Raw genomic sequence first — 16,449 nt, forward strand, 5'->3', positions numbered from 1 at the left:
ACATGTAAACGGCTCCTTGTATGTAGCGTCTCTCTCACTGCAACTGACTTCATACAGTTCTTCACCAGTAAAGTTGATGAAATCAGAAAAACAATATCCTCCTCCTTCTCAACTCCCACCCAGGATGAGGTGATCACATCTGAACATTTTTTCCTCTTGCAAGCACACCCACTTCGAGATAATCTCCCTTGAAACAATCTCTAGACTGGTATTTTCCTCCGAGCTCTCTACTTGTTTACTTGATCTTATTCCTTTTTATTAAGTTTATTAAGGACCTTTGTCCAATTCTCAGCCTGCTATCACTACAGATAATAAACAGCTCTTTCATTAGTGGAATTGTGCCTGCATCTTTTAAAACAAGGGTTTCCCCAATTTGATCAGCATCTACGGACCACACAATCGCCACTCTGCCATCACAAATCTGCAATTCTTTTCAAAACTCCTTGAAAAAGCAGTGGCTCAGCAGCTCATAGATCACTTCTCATCCAATAATCTGTATGAACCTCATCAATCCGGCTTCAGAAAATTCCACAGCACAGAAACTGCTCTGACAAAGTGGTAAATGATTTACCTCTTGCTTCAGATTCTGGCTCAGTTTCAACGTTGGTGCTCCTGGACTGCAGCACAGCTTTCGGTGTGATTGATCACCACGTCCTATTAGAACACCTAGAAAGTTATATTGGTCTCACTGACACTGCTCCCTCCTGGTTTAGATCATACTTATCTGACACATCTCACTTTGTTTTTCACAACAACTGTTCATCAGACCACATTAAAGTCAGTTTATGGTGTGCCACAGGGATCTGTGCTCAGTCCCGTTCTTTTCTCTATTTACATGTTGCCCCTTTGTACATTAATCAATTGTTACAATATGCAGATGATACTCAGCTTTACATCTCCATTAAGCCTGACGCCTGTCATCAGCTGGTGAAACTGGAAGAATGCCTGTTATAAATCAAACGACGGATGTTATCTAACTTCCCTCTTTTATATGCTGAGAAAACTGAAATGCTAATTATTGGTCCAAAGCAGATTAGAAACAAATTCTGGGATGTCACTCTGTCCGATTTGATCCTAATCTCTCTTTTGGAAAACACATCAACGATATTACGTAGACTGCATATATCCATTACGAAATATTGCCAAGATTCGTCTCATTCTTTGCTTAGCCGATGCTGAAACACTCGTACATGCATTTGTCTCATCTAGACTTGACTATCGTAACACCGTTTTCTCTGGCTTACCTAAATCAAATATTAACAAATTACAATTTATACAGAATACTGCTGCTAGGATATTAACCAAGACTAGATCATTTGATCGCATTACCCCTGCTCTGATGCTGTTTTCCATTTACCTTGGAAGTCAGAGCTGGGAATGACTTCACACCCAGGTAGAAGAAGTCAGAAAACCAGTTCTAGCCGGATTAGCCATTGTTAGCCATTGGTTGCAATACCAGTTGATAACAATGTATTACGCAGCATTTTGCACATACAAACACCATAGCAACATGTCCACAGATAGAAGTTGGACAGCACTGTGTGTACGACCACAAATAAGTCAGACGTGCCAATAAACAGTATATTACTACAGCTTTCACACTGCTGATGGTTGGAGCAGCCATCTTGGATTTTAAGGTCGGGGTTGGTGAGGTTCTCCCGATTGGAGTTGGAAATTTCCGAATGGGAACTCGGAAATTCTCTTAACTTATAAAATATTACATGGACTTGTTCCATCTTACTTAACACCTCTAGTCACTCCTCGTATACCTGCCAGGGCTTTACTATTACAAAATGTCTCCTGACTATTCTAAACAAATAAAACATCAGTAGATGGTAGTTCTTTCTCTTATCAAGCCTCTCTTCTTTGGAATCGTCTTTCTTTCTAAAGTCGAGTCGACTCATTCAAAAGTAAACTCAAAACTCATCTATTCTACTTAGTCTGACCGAAGTACTAAACTACTGTTATCCAGTTTATATTCTATGTGCGCATGGTTACATATATGTACTGTGTGTTACATATTTTTGTATATGTGTGTTTTCATCAGTATTCAGGTATGAATGTACAGGAGTTTTATGTGCATATTGTGTTTTCTTTTATATATATTTTTAAATATTTCAGATATTTTGTTTATAATGTTTTATATGTAGTTTATCTCACTTTAATATGTTTTTATATATTTTGCTAATGTTGTTTATTATATTGTGTTAATGTACAGCCCTTTGAGGCATACTTTGTGACTTGACTTGACTATGCGACTATACTGCCACTGTCAATGTACCTGCATGACTATTTGTCTTTTACCTGTCTCACTACCTACCTGTCTACTTGTATTTCTATCTGTCGACTAAGTTGTCAACATACTTGTCTACCTACCTGTGTATTTACCTGCCTATCTGACGTTTTACCTGTCTCACCACCTACCTATCCACCAGTCTACCTGACTGTTTACCTTTGTTTACCTGTCTTCAGGTGTTTTTACCTGTCTACCTGTCTGTTTACATGTCCACCTGCCTGTCCTCCTCTCTATCTACCTGTCTAACCACTGCCTACCTGTCTCACAACTTACCTACCAGACTGTTTACCTGTTTACATGTATTTTATTTGTCCACCTGTCTGCTTTTTATTTGACATATTTTACCTTCATCTCGCTACCTTTCTGTCTACCTGTCTGTCTACCTGTCTGTCTACCTGTCTGTCTACCTGTCTGTCTACCTGTCTCTTACAGACTTTATTAAATCAGTCAGGACACTTTCACTCGACTGAAACCTGTCTCTCTCTCTGTCTGTCTGTCTGTCTGTCTGTCCAGTTCCTGCTCAGAGTGGAGGGTTGGGTTCAGGTGTGCTCTGAAGGGTCGTTGCCGTCGGCAACAGCAGAGCTGGAAGCTGCCGTCAAGAAACACCAGGAGCTGAACGAGGAGATCTCTGCTAACTACACACAGGTACCTGTCTGACTGAACACCTGTCTGTCTGTCCACACACCTGTCTGTTGAACACCTGTTTGTCTGATCACCTGTCATGTATCTTTAACACTTGTCTGTTTGTCTACATACCTGTCAATCTGATCACCTGTCTATCTGACCACCTGTCTATCTGACCACCTGTCTATCTGACCACCTGTCAATCTGACCACCTGTCAATCTGATCACCTGTCAATCTGACCACCTGTCAATCTGACCACCTGTCTGTCTGACCACCTGTCTGTCTGACCACCTGTCAATCTGACCACCTGTCTGTCTGACCACCTGTCTGTCTGCAGGTCAGTGAGAGTGGTAAAGCCTTATTGGACGTCCTCCAGCGTTGCCCAGCGTCAGATTCTGACGACTCGGCGACCAAACCAGACTTCACGGCTGCCACGCACGGCATCATGGGAGTTCTGCACCAGGTCATGCAGGTACGGCTCCCTTTAACCTGTCTCACCTCCTCTTGTCTCACTGTCGCTGACCAGCAGACAAGGTTGACTGATCTGAGCTGATTTCTGTCACAGGGTCACCATGAGGTAGAGGGGGCGTGGCAGCACCGGAAGCTCCGCCTCCACCAGCGCCTGCAGCTGTGTGTGTTTCAACAGGACGTCAGACAGGTATGATGTCACCTTTCACAACCCAGACTTAAATCCGGGTTCACGCCTCGTGCACAGAATCCAGCTCCGTCACGTTCAAAACACATCATGTCTGTCTGTCAGGTGTTGGACTGGGTGGAGCAGCACGGCGAGGTTTTCCTGAACAAACACAGCGGCGTGGGGAAATCTCTGCACCGAGCGCGAGCGCTGCAGAAACGCCACGACGACTTCCAGCAGGTTGCCCAGGTAACACACACGGCAACTACACTGACAGCTGGACTATAAAATAACAAACGCTACATATTAGAAATATACAATTTTTGGGGTATAAGGTCTGAACAGAATAAGTATGGATGGCACGTCATGATTCACTTTGTGTAACTTGTTAAAACTTTAATATTTTGTGTGTTTGAGGCACAAATTGCAAATTCGAAGAAAACCGGTGGATGAAAATGCACTTAATGTTAACTTATTACAATAACCTCAGGATTAATAAATACAAATGTGCAAATTACTTTAATTTAAGATGTGTTTTTGCAACGTAAAACTGTCATGAAAGAGTAACTTAATAAAGGGTTAAAGGCAGCGTTTTGCTGCCCCCTCTGGTGGAAAGTTTCAAGCGTGTTGCACCTTTAAACACATCCAACAGGGATGTGATGATGCACCTGTACATTTTCAAGGAGTCTGAACTTCAAAATAGAAAAAGTAAAAAAAGTGTGTAAAGTAAAAAGTAAGAGAGGGTTGAGGAAGGAGCTGGTTAAGACACTTTGAACGTACTTGTGTGTGTTTGTCAGAACACTTACACCAACGCAGAGAAGCTTCTGGAGGCGGCCGATCAGCTGGCTCAGTCCGGAGAGTGTAAGGAGGAGGAGATCTACCAGGCGGCCAGAGACCTGGAGCTGCGCATGCAGGTAACCGACACACAGAGAGAAACGAATGAATGAATGAATGAATGAATGAATGAATGAATGAATGAATGAACACGTGTTTTTGTTTTACACTCAAAATGAGCAGAAAAATTCGTCTTTGCACACTTTGAATCTCACATAGATGTCACTTTTAGTTCAGTTTCTGCAGTTTTGGGACCTTTTTAATGATTTTTACTTTCTTTTTGTTTCTATTTTGGCAATTTTGTTTTTGTTTTTTGAGTTGTTTCACTTATTTTTTTAATCTTTTCATATGTTTTATCTATTTTATTGTTACTGTTGTTGTGTGGACCCCAGGAAGCTAATGGGGGTTCAAATAAAGAAGACAAGAGGAGGAGAGGAGGAGGAGGAGGAGGGGGGAGGAAGATAGGAGGAGGAAGAGAAGAGGAGGGATATGGAGGAGGGGGCAAGATAGGAGGAGGAGGTGGGGAGGGAAATATGAGGAGGAGGAGAGGAGGAAGAAGAGGAGGAAATACAACCAGCAGTCACAGAATTCACTGGAAGACATTTACTCTGAAAAGCAGCTACAGGAAGTGCTGAGTTTGCATAATAAATGAGGCTGATACTTTTCTTTACGTTCAAGTGTGTCTTCATGTTTAGAGAAGAGCAGCTGATATGTTGTTAGTATGTTGTTAATATGTTGTTAATATGTTGTTAGTATGTTGTTAGTATGTTGTATGTCAGTGACATGTATTTGTGTGCAGGCGTTCATTCAGAGGGTTGAACAGAGGAAGCTGCTGCTGGACCTCGCTGTGTCCTTCTACACACACACCAAGGAGGTAACACACACACACACACACACACACACACACACACACACACACACACACACACACACATATGTACTGTCATATTTTCATATGAATCAGTTTTTTAAGGGTTCATGAATGTGAGCGTTATTACATCATCATCAGCAAACATATTAACACTGCTTCATTATCCTCCTCTTCCTCTCTACTCCTCCTTCCCTTCCTCCCCCTCCTCTTCTTTTTCTCCTCCTATCCTCCTCCTATCTTCCTCTTCCTCTCCTCGTCTTATCTTACTCCCCGTCACTCCCCTTTATCTTCCTCATCCTCCTCCTCTCCTCCTCTTATCTACCCCTTTCTCCTCCTCCTTCTCCTCCTCTTATCTTCCTCCTCACACCCCCCCCCCCCTCCTCTCCTCTCCTCCCCCTCCAGCTGTCAGTGTGGATGGAGGGCCTCCAGAAGCAGTTGTCATCAGATTTGTGTGTTTGTCCAGACACAGTTGAAGCTCTACAGACTCTCATCAGTCAGCAGCAGCAGCAGCAGGCCAACACACAGGTACCAGCCGACCTCTGACCTCTGACCTGAACCCTAACCCAGTCATAACAGCCTAACACCTTCCTGACCTCTGACCCCCGACCTCTAACCCTCACACTAACCCTGCCTCTAACCCCACCCACAGGAAGCTGCGATGAGTGTCATCCGGGAAGGAGAAGACCTCATCCTGCAACTCAGGTACACACAGAGAGTGTGGGTGCGTTTGATTCACGCCTCACTGCTGCACCGTTTGTTTGTGCGTTTGTTTCGGGTTTGCAAAACCTGTGCAGGTGCGTTTATTTTAGGCCTCAGGGCAGCTCTGTGGCCCATGTGATGTATTCTGTGTGGGTGTGTTTGTTTTCTAGTTTGTGTAGAATGTGTGGGTGCGTTTATTTTGCAGGTTGAGCATGTTTGTTTTCACGCTTGGGTGCATTTTTTTTTTTTTATTAGTTTGTATAATATGTGTGGGTGTGCGTTTGTTTCATTCCCCAGGGCAGCTCCGAGGCCTGTGTGGAGTTTGTGTTTGTAATCATTGTGGGTGCGTTTGTTTTCAGGTTTGTTTTCTAGTGTATATAACTTGTGTACATGTGTTTGTTTTACTGCTCAGGACAGCTCAGAGGTGGAGTTGGGTGTATGTAATCATTGTGGGTGTGTTTGTTTTCAGGTTTATGACTCGTGTGGGTGCGTTTGTTTTCTAGTTTTGTGTAATCGGTGTAGATGCGTTTGATTAATCTGAAAAGGTGCGTTTGTTTTCAGATTTGTTTAACCAGTGTGGGTGCGTTTGATTTCTAGTTTGTATAGTCTGTTTGGATTTGTTTGTTTTCAGGTTTGGATAATCAGTTTGGGTGTGTTTGTTTCAGGCCCCAGGGTAGCTCGGTGGGCCATGTGGAGTCGGTGCTGCAGCAGCTGGAGGAGTCTCATGTTCAGCTGGAGGAACTTTTCCAGCAACGGAAAATCCGATTGGACATTTACCTGCAGCTCCGCATCCTGCAACAGTGCACGCTGGAGGTAATCAGTTATCGATACTTAACACATCCTGAACCTGCTTCTGCTGTGTCAGGGTTGTGTATTATTGTTGGTTTGTGTTGCCTAGGTAACCGGGGAGATGGATGCCTGGAAGCAGGACCTCCAGAAACAGTCCCAGGACTTCTCCGCTGAGAAGCTAGCAGCGCCGCGGCTAGCTGACGCAAACCAGGACAAGCTGGCACTGGGCCAGTCCCGGCTGGTGGAGGCTAGCCCAGAGGCGCTAACGCTAGCACAGCAGCGCATCCACAGGTAAGTTGGCCAGTGTGATGATATCATAGTGGCTCAATACAAAAATGGCAGTTTTTTTATTGATTGACTGATTGATCTACAGGCACATGGAGCGGAGGCTGGCTATGAACAACATGATCTATGAGGTCATCCAGCAAGGTCACGACCTTCAGCAGTACATCACTGAGGTCCAGGCGTCAGGTGAGTCACACTGCTGCTGTTTGATTCAGTTTCATTTTATTGTAAAGCACTTTGTAACCTTGTTTTGAAAATTGCTGCATAAATACAGTTTAGTATTATTATTTATTATTTCTGCTACTGCTGGTATGATTAGTACTTTGATTACGTTCCACTGCATCAGAAACGTAGAGCTGGGCGTCATCGGCGTATCGACGGAAACATGCGCCGTATTTCTGAATTATACAATCTGGCAGCTTGTATTTACAGAAAAGAACGAGATTTGAGACTTCAGACAAACATTTCTGACAAATGTTGGAAAGGATGGACTGAGTTTATCAAACCATTTAGGTCGGACTTTCAGTAAAATTGTATCACTTGTACTGTAACAAACCTGGTTCCCTGCTACTATCAGTTATGAGTTAACATAATTGACTATAACAAGTCAAATAAGTTGGATAAATGATCTGTAAGGCAAGAAGACAAACTACAGACTTGTGATTGCGTAGCCTCTTTTTTCTTTTCTCATGGCATCTTATTTGATTTATCTCTTTTTTTTTAACTATTATTACATATTTAAAATGTGTATAATGCATTTGTTGGTTCTCTATTCTTTGATGGCGGCAAACAACCATGAACTGTGAAAAAGCACAAAGAGTTCAGAGTTCAGAACAGCCACATAATAAAACATTTATATCATCCTTCCACCTCCTGTGAGAATAGAGCAGAATAGAGTAGAACACAGTAGAACACAGTAGAACACAGTAGAACAGAATAGAGTAGATGTAGTCAGCCTCAGTCTGACCGGTTCAGTAACACTCATGATATTAGGGGGGAAAGAAGGGGGGCAGAGAGGATAATGGGGGGAGGAGGGAAAAGGGGGATGGGGTTGCCATGGAAACTGCTCTCTGAAGCACACGGCTGGTCCCCATGGAAACCAGTGTATTGAATTTGCCATGGAGACACACACACACACACACACACACGCATGAGCAAACACACACACACACACACTGATAAGTCTATACTTCTGAGGACCTTCACTGATGCATTTTCTCCTGAACCCCTGACATACAATATGATGGTGTTTCTGGTGTGTGTGTGTGTGTGTGTGTGTGTGTGTGTGTGTCTCAGGTATCGAGCTGTCGGAGGCGGAGGGCGGTCTCTCCCCTCAGGTGGAGGAGCTGCAGCACCTCCTGCAGGACAAGCAGAAGGAGCTGCAGCAGATCGCAGATCACACGCACACACACCTGGAGCAGAACCTGCAGCTGAGACACCTGCAGAGCCAGGTCAAACAGGTAACACACACACATACACACACACACCTGCAGAGCCAGGTCAAACAGGTAACACACACACATACACACACACACCTGCAGAGCCAGGTCAAACAGGTAACACACACACATACACACACACACCTGCAGAGCCAGGTCAAACAGGTAACACACATACACACACACACACCTGCAGAGCCAAGTCAACAGGTAACACACACACATACACACACACACCTGCAGAGCCAGGTCACACAGGTAACACACACACATACACACACCTGCAGAGCCAGGTCAACAGGTAACACACACACATACACACACACACCTGCAGAGCCAGGTCACACAGGTAACACACACACATACACACACACACACACACACACACACACACACCTGCAGAGCCAGGTCAAACAGGTAACACTCACACACACACACACCTGCAGAGCCAGGTCAACAGGTAACACACACACATACACACACACACACACACACACACACACACACACACACACACACACACACACACACACACACCTGCAGAGGCAGGTCAACAGGTAACACACACACACACACAGCCAGGTCAACAGGTAACACACACACACGCACACACACCAGCAGAGCCAGGTCAACAGGTAACACACACACACACACAGCCAGGTCAACAGGTAACACACACACACGCACACACACCTGCAGAGCCAGGTCAACAGGTAACACACACACACACACCTGCAGGTCAGGTGACATCCAGGTACTGTAGCAGGGCTGATCTCCCGTCTGTCTGTGTGTCAGGTGCTTGGTTGGATCACAGAGGGGGAAGTCATGCTGTCGTCCTGCATGTTGAACTCCAGCTGTTTGTCTGAAGCAGAGCAGCTGCAGAGGGAGCACGAGCGCCTCCAACAGGCCATCGAGGTTACTGCGCGCACACACACACACACACACACACACACACACACACACACAGAACAGCATACACCTTTTAGTAGAAATTATATAAGGTAATGATGATTAAATGACTTTCAGATGTTCTGCTGAGGTCCTTGTTTACAAATAGGAAAGTTGAGGCGAGACTAATGTACCCACTTGTTCATCACTGCAGACAGATGCGATGGTTACCATGGCAACGGTACACTAACGAGGAGTTCATACACTATGATTAATGCCGGATTTTCAGAAATAATGTGGATATACCTGTCTGTGTGTGTGTGTGTGTGTGTGCAGGCTCTCCTCCATGCCGACTCCCTGCAGAGGACTCATCAGGTGGCTCTGGCTCTGCAGCAGAGAGCAGAGCTGCTGGTCAGGTTAGTTATTAATGATCAGTTAACACTGAATGTCACATTATTGATCCGTTCACCACATGTCCTTTAAATGTTACAATCCTAGATAGTTTGGTTTCCTTCAGTTATGATGAAAGAGTAATTTGTCCTGAGTAAACACACTGTCCCATTTATCTGACCTCTGACCTCCCCCTCCCCCCCCCCCCCTCCCTCAGGTCAGGTCACTATGATCCAGATGCAGTGAGGTCTTGTGCCCAGACGGTGGCGCTGCACTGGCAGACTCTGATGCTGAGGATCGAGGACCGCCTCAAACTGGTCAACGCCTCCGCCGCCTTCTACAGGACCTCCCAGCAGGTACCACTGACTGACTGTCTGCCTCTCTACCTACCTGTCTCTCTGCGTCTCCACCTGTACCACCACCTGTCTGTCTGTCTGTGTCTGCAGGTGTGCGGGGTGCTGGAGAGTCTGGAGCAGGAGTACCGCAGGGAGGAGGACTGGTGTGGAGGAGGAGACAGACAGCCGGAGCAGCTGCTGCCTCTCATCAACAAACACATGGAGCAGAAGGAGGCCTTTCTCAAGGTGAGGAGAGCTGGAAAAGTCTTGAAAAGTCTTGAAAAGTCTTGAAATGTCTTGGTTGAGTGCAGAAATGATCCATCCATCCTTCCATCATCATGTACGAGTCCAGGTTGTGGTGGCAGCAGATTAAACATCGTAGCTCAGATGTTCTTCTCCCCGATCATGTCTTAAACCGCCCAGTTTCTGACCTGCCAGAAATCCAATCGAACGATTGTCTGACAGCCAGATTGTTGATTGATCAGGCAATTAATCAGATGTCGTATCTTCAAACTGTATGACAAACGACAACAAATCTGAGAGAAACTCATGCTGAATCCTATAATTAGTCAGGATTTGGGGTTCATTTCAGTGAACATGTAAATATTTGACTCTCGCCCTTCGGTTGGGTCACGGTAAGAATTTTAATTATAATCTACAACCGAAACAATCAATTAATTAATAGACAGATCAGTCGTGAACCATTTTAATAATTGGTGAATCATCATTTATCATTAATGCCAAACATTCTCTAATTTCAGCTGTTTAAATGTAAAGATTTGCTGCTTTTCTTTGTAATATATGACATGTATGATGTGAAATATTGTGAGGTCACAACTAATTAATAAGAACAGGATATTTAATATACTAGAAAGGTTGAAATCGTACTTAATATCCTTTCATATCCTTGAATAATTGCAATGATATTTAATACTGAAATATCTTGTGTGATGGTCTTTTGTCTTCGTCTTGTGTCGTCCCTAAAAGTCTTAAGAAGTTCTGAATTGTATATATTATATATTATCAATTATATTACAATGCCACTGACTGAACCTGAAGTACATCTTTATATATCCTTTGTTTAAGTCTGTTTTTAACTTTTTTATTTCCTTTATAAAGGTTTCTATTCTTTTAAATTTGCATTTTAATGTTTTCTGCTGTTTTTCTTTATTAATGATTTTAAAACATTATATAAAGCACCTTGAATGATGCATGAAATGTGGAAATAAATGAACTTATTGTCTATATAAGAACAGGTAGTGGTGTAATATCTGTGTAATATCATAAGTCTCTAACAGTCTTGTTTCCATGGCGATAGGCCTGCACACTGGCGAGGCGTAACGCTGAAGTTTTCCTCAAGTACATCCACCGCAACAGTGTCACCATGGCAAACATCTCTGGCCACAGCGTCACCGTTTCCGGGGTAACGGGGGTCACCGAGGTCACCGGACACTCCAGGGTACCGGAGCAACAGGTCAAAGGTGAACGAACACACACAGAAGTACAGTAGTGTATCGTTTAGTGTGAGTTTAAATAGAGAAGTACAGTGGAGCCAGTATAGAGCCCTGAGGAACGCCACAGTTAATACATATGTGCAGTTTATTGTTATTTTTTACTGATGTAGGTGAAAGGAAGGATGTGTGATGATATCGTTCAAAGGAAGAGCTGGCGAAGTTCTTATTTTGAAGACGTTTATTAGACAATGGCCATCGGGTCCATTCCATGTACAAAGATGGTCTGGGCAACGTACCACTGTCGATGCATAGCTTATATGGGGTTACACATCTGTATCTTATCACATGAACAACATGTTTTCCATGGGCACTAGGTCAGTTGGGAGCCATCCATCATGTAATTGACAGCTACCTCACAACATATTATGTGTCACAACAACCCACATCTGGAACAGTTCCAAACTTGACCATGGATCCATTGTTTGTATCTCTAAGGTCCCCCCGAAGGGCCATACCATATTACCTAAGGTGACATGCAGACTCTGGAATGTTTATGTCACATGTCCAACACCCAAAATCAGTGAAGTATATAGGGTCAGATAAAAATCATACTAACAGTAGGTGTGTGTTTGTGTGTTTGCAGGTATCCTCAGTGAGTTGCTCCAGAGGGAAAACAGAGTTCTTCATTTCTGGACTTTAAAGAAACGTCGACTGGACCAGTGTCAGCAGTACCTGATGTTCCAGAGCCACGCCCAGCAGGTAGACCCCAAACTGCATCCTCGTTCACTCCAGCATCATTTTGAAGAGAAAGAAATGACTCATGACAGCATCTCATCTGTCCTATAATATGTTGAAATAAAAATATTATAGAAGCAATTTAAACATCTGATGCTCCAAAACCAATTATATAATTGGTTTGTGAATGGCTAAAGGTATCAGACTGATATTATAGGACTGATAATAACCATGTCTGTGCATATGACATCAATTTGAACATAATTTTTCCCGAATGAGCCAAGATGTCAAAAATCAAGAAAAGAGAAGCAAAAAAAGTTTTTGTATTTTACGATTCATTCATCTTTCAGATTAAACCACAACTAGTAATAGTCATTTTATTAATTAACCTAAATATTTTTTTAACTTTTAAAACTTGTAGTCTTCAGTGACATCATCAGTGACATCATCAGCTCCCTCTGGAGACACAAAAGGCTTTATACTAATTTTTACACAGAGAACACATGGAAACACACGCTGAGGTGGAAAATTAATAGAATTCACCTTTAATATTATTTCACAGCAGCTGTGGCGTCCATTTTTCCAGTCCTATCACATTAGCTGACCAATCAGTAAACAGATGTGCACCTGCGCTTCTCCTCTGAGACTCATTTACGTGATTGGAACATCCTGGATGATGGTAGCAGAAGCAGATTTTAGCTGAACTGAAAGCACTTTGTATCTAATGTGTGCATTGATTCCAGGCTCTGGATTGGCTGCAGCAGTCAGGTGACCACTACCTGGCCACACACACGTCGCCGGGGGCAGCGGTGGCTGAGACGCAAGAGCTGCTGAACCAGCACCGAGAATTCTGTGTTTCCGCCAAGGTAAGAACCCAAACATAAACACATATATATATACACAAATATATATTTACTAAAATCATTACCTACCCGTCTCTCGCTCTTTCAGCACACCCAAGAAAAGGTTCACCTGCTGATCCAACTGGCCGAGAGCATGCTGGCTAAAGGCCACGCCCACCGCGTGGAGCTTCGTCGCTGCGTCTCCACGGTGGACAAACGTTACCGGGACTTCACCGTCAGGATGGGACAGTACCGCCACCTCCTGGAGACGGCGCTGGGAGGGTGCTCACAGGTAGGGTTTAGTGTTTGGAAGGTTAAAAACGGCAACATTTTTCATAAATATACTGAAAATTTGCTTTTAAGACTTAACTTTCATGACTCTCCTGTACGGTGTCCCTGATAGGACAATAAAGACTTGGAGCTGGAGCTGATCCCCAACAGCCTGTCTGACTCAGACCCGGAGGTGAACCTGTCCGACCCGAGCCACCAGGTCAGCGACGAGAAGAGACGCTCCGCCCGCAAGAAGGAGTGAGTAGCACTCGAGTTAGTGTTAGTGATCATATTAGTGTTGCACATGCTTTAGTAACACGCGTGTTTGTGTTTTTCTCAGGTACATCATGGCTGAGCTGCTTCAGACAGAGAGAGTCTACGTCAGAGATCTGCAGGAGTGTATCGAGGTACATCTACTTCATCATAACGCCACAATACTGTAGTACCATTTACTGTGTATGGAAGCAAAGAAAGGCTGTAAAAAGATTTGAATCACTGAGACTAAGATTTAATTTTTAAATTTAAATAAACTTATTTATAGCACGTTGAATATTTTACTTTGAGAACCATCTCTTCTCAAAACATGCTTTCCAAAACTTGATTTTAAGGATTTTCAAATTTAGACAGAATAATCAATTCATCCATTAAAAAACTATATTCAACGTTTGTAATTCTGTATCTGAAAATATCAAGTAAAATAAAAAAGAAGAAGAAGATAAAGTTGGATAAAAAAAAAATACATTTAAAATTAAAAATTCGAGATGAAAAATAAGAAATAATAAAGTTAAACATCTGGAGCCACCCAGTTTAAATGATCAAAGAAATCTGATTATAGGAATCAGTTTACAAGTTAAATAAGAAACTTGAATTTTATATCTGAATTTAAATACAGCAGTACTTAAGTAACATTAAGTAATCAGTAGTGTACAAATTAAATCCACAATTACGTATTCAGTTAATTATGATATCCACATTATTATGGCATGTTTTAGCTTCCATACAGTTACCACACAGCACAGCTAAATTAAACATATAATAGGTTATTGTGACAGACATTACTACATAGTGACATATTTTACCTCATAGTCGCTCATAACATCCCCGACTACTGAATTATACTTTATTAAATTCCTAAATACCAGATAATAGTTTTTAATTTCATGTAGTATTATGTAAGACAATCTACTTGTAATGCAACTCAGGAGTGTTCCTGTTTATTAATACTAACAGCGCCCTCTGCTGACACAACTGCAACACACCACAATAACATGTTTACTGTTATTCAGCTAAAATTTATTTATATTCCCAAAACTCTGGTATCAGAGTAACATGATACTGAAACATTTCAGACATGATTAGATCATGTCTGATCAGGCGTGAACACAAAACCTGGTTCAGGTCGTGTCTTTAGGGGTCTGATCTGCCTGAAGACCTACATGACACCATGTATTGGCACTTAATACTACTTTAAACCTCTTAATACATGTCACCATGTAGTACTTCATCATACTGGTTGGTACTTGCTGATAGTTAATTCTGTAAACTGGTGCAGACGTACCTGTGGGAGATGACGAGCGGCTCAGAGGACGTTCCTGCTGGTCTGACCAACAAGGACGACATCGTGTTCGGAAACATCCAGGACATCTACGAGTTCCACAACAGGTACTGCAAAATATACAAAATATACTGCAATATGTACCACAGCAGTACACATCCAGGACATCTATGAGTTCCATAACAGGTACTGCAAAATATACAAAATATACTGCAATACTACAATATATATTACAGCAGTACACATCCAGGACATGTTCCAACTGCAAACATCCTCATCCTCATTCACCGCTGTAATATGTGTAATATATACTGTAACCTGAACTATAATATTGTGTACTTTGTGTTTTGCAGTATTTTCCTGAAGGAGCTGGAGAACTACGAACAGCTCCCTGAAGACGTTGGACACTGCTTCGTTACCTGGGTAACCGGTTTGGTTCAGTCTGAGTCTGAGTAAAAGTCTGAATTTCAGATGAAACCACCGTCAGTAAATCTGCGTCTGTGTGTGCGTCTGTTTCAGGCTGATAAGTTCCACATGTACGTGACGTACTGCAGGAACAAACCAGACTCCAGTTTACTGATCCAGCAGCACGGCGTTGGATTCTTCGAGGTCAGGACACCAAACATCTTCACACTTTATCTTAATTCATTTTATCTGTCTCAATGTTTGTTGGTAATAATCATACTTTTGTTCAGTTTATTTTAAAGGTCCTGTAATTTCCTCAAATTTTCTTAAAAAGCAGCTGATTGTAACTAGATTTTCTCAAAGGATGTTGTAGTTTAATTCTAATTATTGTGTAAAATAAAGATCATTCAATTAGTAAACTTCCATTAGAACTTTTTCACAGCAAACGTTTTGACTTGTAACAGCAGGAAAAGCAAAGGTTTTACTAATAACATTAACGATGGCTCCGTTCTATTCAAGTGTCCCCGTAAACCATGATAGTCAGACTGTGAGGCAGCATTTTATATGAGGAATGAATCAGCTAAACGGAGTTCAGCTACAATTCATTTTATTTTTTACACATATGTTTTTTCAGTGGTGACACGTCAAAATGTCTTCAATGGAAAAATGTCTATTAATAAATGAATGGAGAGTCTGTTAGCTATTAGACACCACGTCAGCTGCAATATGCAAAAAAACAAAATGTTCTGTGTAGTTGTAAATTAAAAGCAAACAATTAAACAAATATGGAAAATAAAATTTCCAATAACAAATTAGTAATTATTTACAGTAGTTATTCAAATTATATAGTATTTATATGTGTATTTTGGTTTAAATGAATCTGTTTTCAGTAAAATTTTAACAATTCTGACTGAAAATAATTTCTGGATGTTTACTTTATATTACAGCTGCAACAACCCGTTATTTTCATTATTGATTAATCTGATTAGTATTTACTCGATCAATCATTTTGTCTATTAAACATCAGAAAATAGTGAAAAATGCCAATTAGAATATAAAAAAAACCCAAAGATATTCAGTTTGTCATACATATTCATGTATGA

At 42.2% G+C, this 16,449-nt stretch overlaps 2 protein-coding genes and 1 long non-coding RNA gene across 3 annotated transcripts in view; 1 reads left to right on the forward strand and 2 right to left on the reverse strand.

Annotated features, from left to right (window-relative positions):
• iqcb1 (IQ motif containing B1) overlaps nt 1-9,278 on the reverse strand; it is a 31,056-nt gene extending 21,778 nt beyond the window's left edge. The window contains exons 1-2 of the mRNA XM_044344361.1: nt 9,205-9,278; nt 4,336-4,457 (exon numbers count right to left, since the gene is read on the reverse strand). The gene's annotated coding sequence lies outside the window, so the exon portion shown is untranslated. The remainder of the gene's footprint in view (nt 1-4,335; nt 4,458-9,204) is intronic.
• Nucleotides 1-16,449, forward strand: part of LOC122976042 (kalirin-like) — a 56,665-nt gene that overhangs the window by 12,375 nt on the left and 27,841 nt on the right. The window contains 25 exon segments of the mRNA XM_044344293.1: nt 2,810-2,941; nt 3,259-3,393; nt 3,487-3,579; nt 3,682-3,804; nt 4,353-4,469; nt 5,189-5,263; nt 5,663-5,785; nt 5,910-5,962; nt 6,625-6,772; nt 6,858-7,039; nt 7,122-7,219; nt 8,330-8,493; nt 9,268-9,387; nt 9,697-9,776; nt 9,968-10,106; nt 10,197-10,331; nt 11,404-11,566; nt 12,183-12,298; nt 13,018-13,140; nt 13,226-13,408; nt 13,520-13,644; nt 13,727-13,793; nt 14,939-15,048; nt 15,295-15,364; nt 15,461-15,550. Of these exon segments, the coding sequence (XP_044200228.1) occupies nt 2,810-2,941; nt 3,259-3,393; nt 3,487-3,579; nt 3,682-3,804; nt 4,353-4,469; nt 5,189-5,263; nt 5,663-5,785; nt 5,910-5,962; nt 6,625-6,772; nt 6,858-7,039; nt 7,122-7,219; nt 8,330-8,493; nt 9,268-9,387; nt 9,697-9,776; nt 9,968-10,106; nt 10,197-10,331; nt 11,404-11,566; nt 12,183-12,298; nt 13,018-13,140; nt 13,226-13,408; nt 13,520-13,644; nt 13,727-13,793; nt 14,939-15,048; nt 15,295-15,364; nt 15,461-15,550 (2,964 nt within the window).
• Nucleotides 9,672-13,294, reverse strand: LOC122976140. The gene is made up of 3 exons (XR_006400824.1): nt 13,207-13,294; nt 12,272-12,379; nt 9,672-9,747 (listed from the first exon to the last, which is right to left on the reverse strand). It is a non-coding gene; the product is annotated as an uncharacterized LOC122976140 (long non-coding RNA).

The sequence above is a fragment of the Thunnus albacares genome, chromosome 24 (genome assembly GCF_914725855.1).
Source record: "Thunnus albacares chromosome 24, fThuAlb1.1, whole genome shotgun sequence".
Taxonomy (NCBI): Eukaryota; Metazoa; Chordata; class Actinopteri; order Scombriformes; family Scombridae; genus Thunnus; species Thunnus albacares.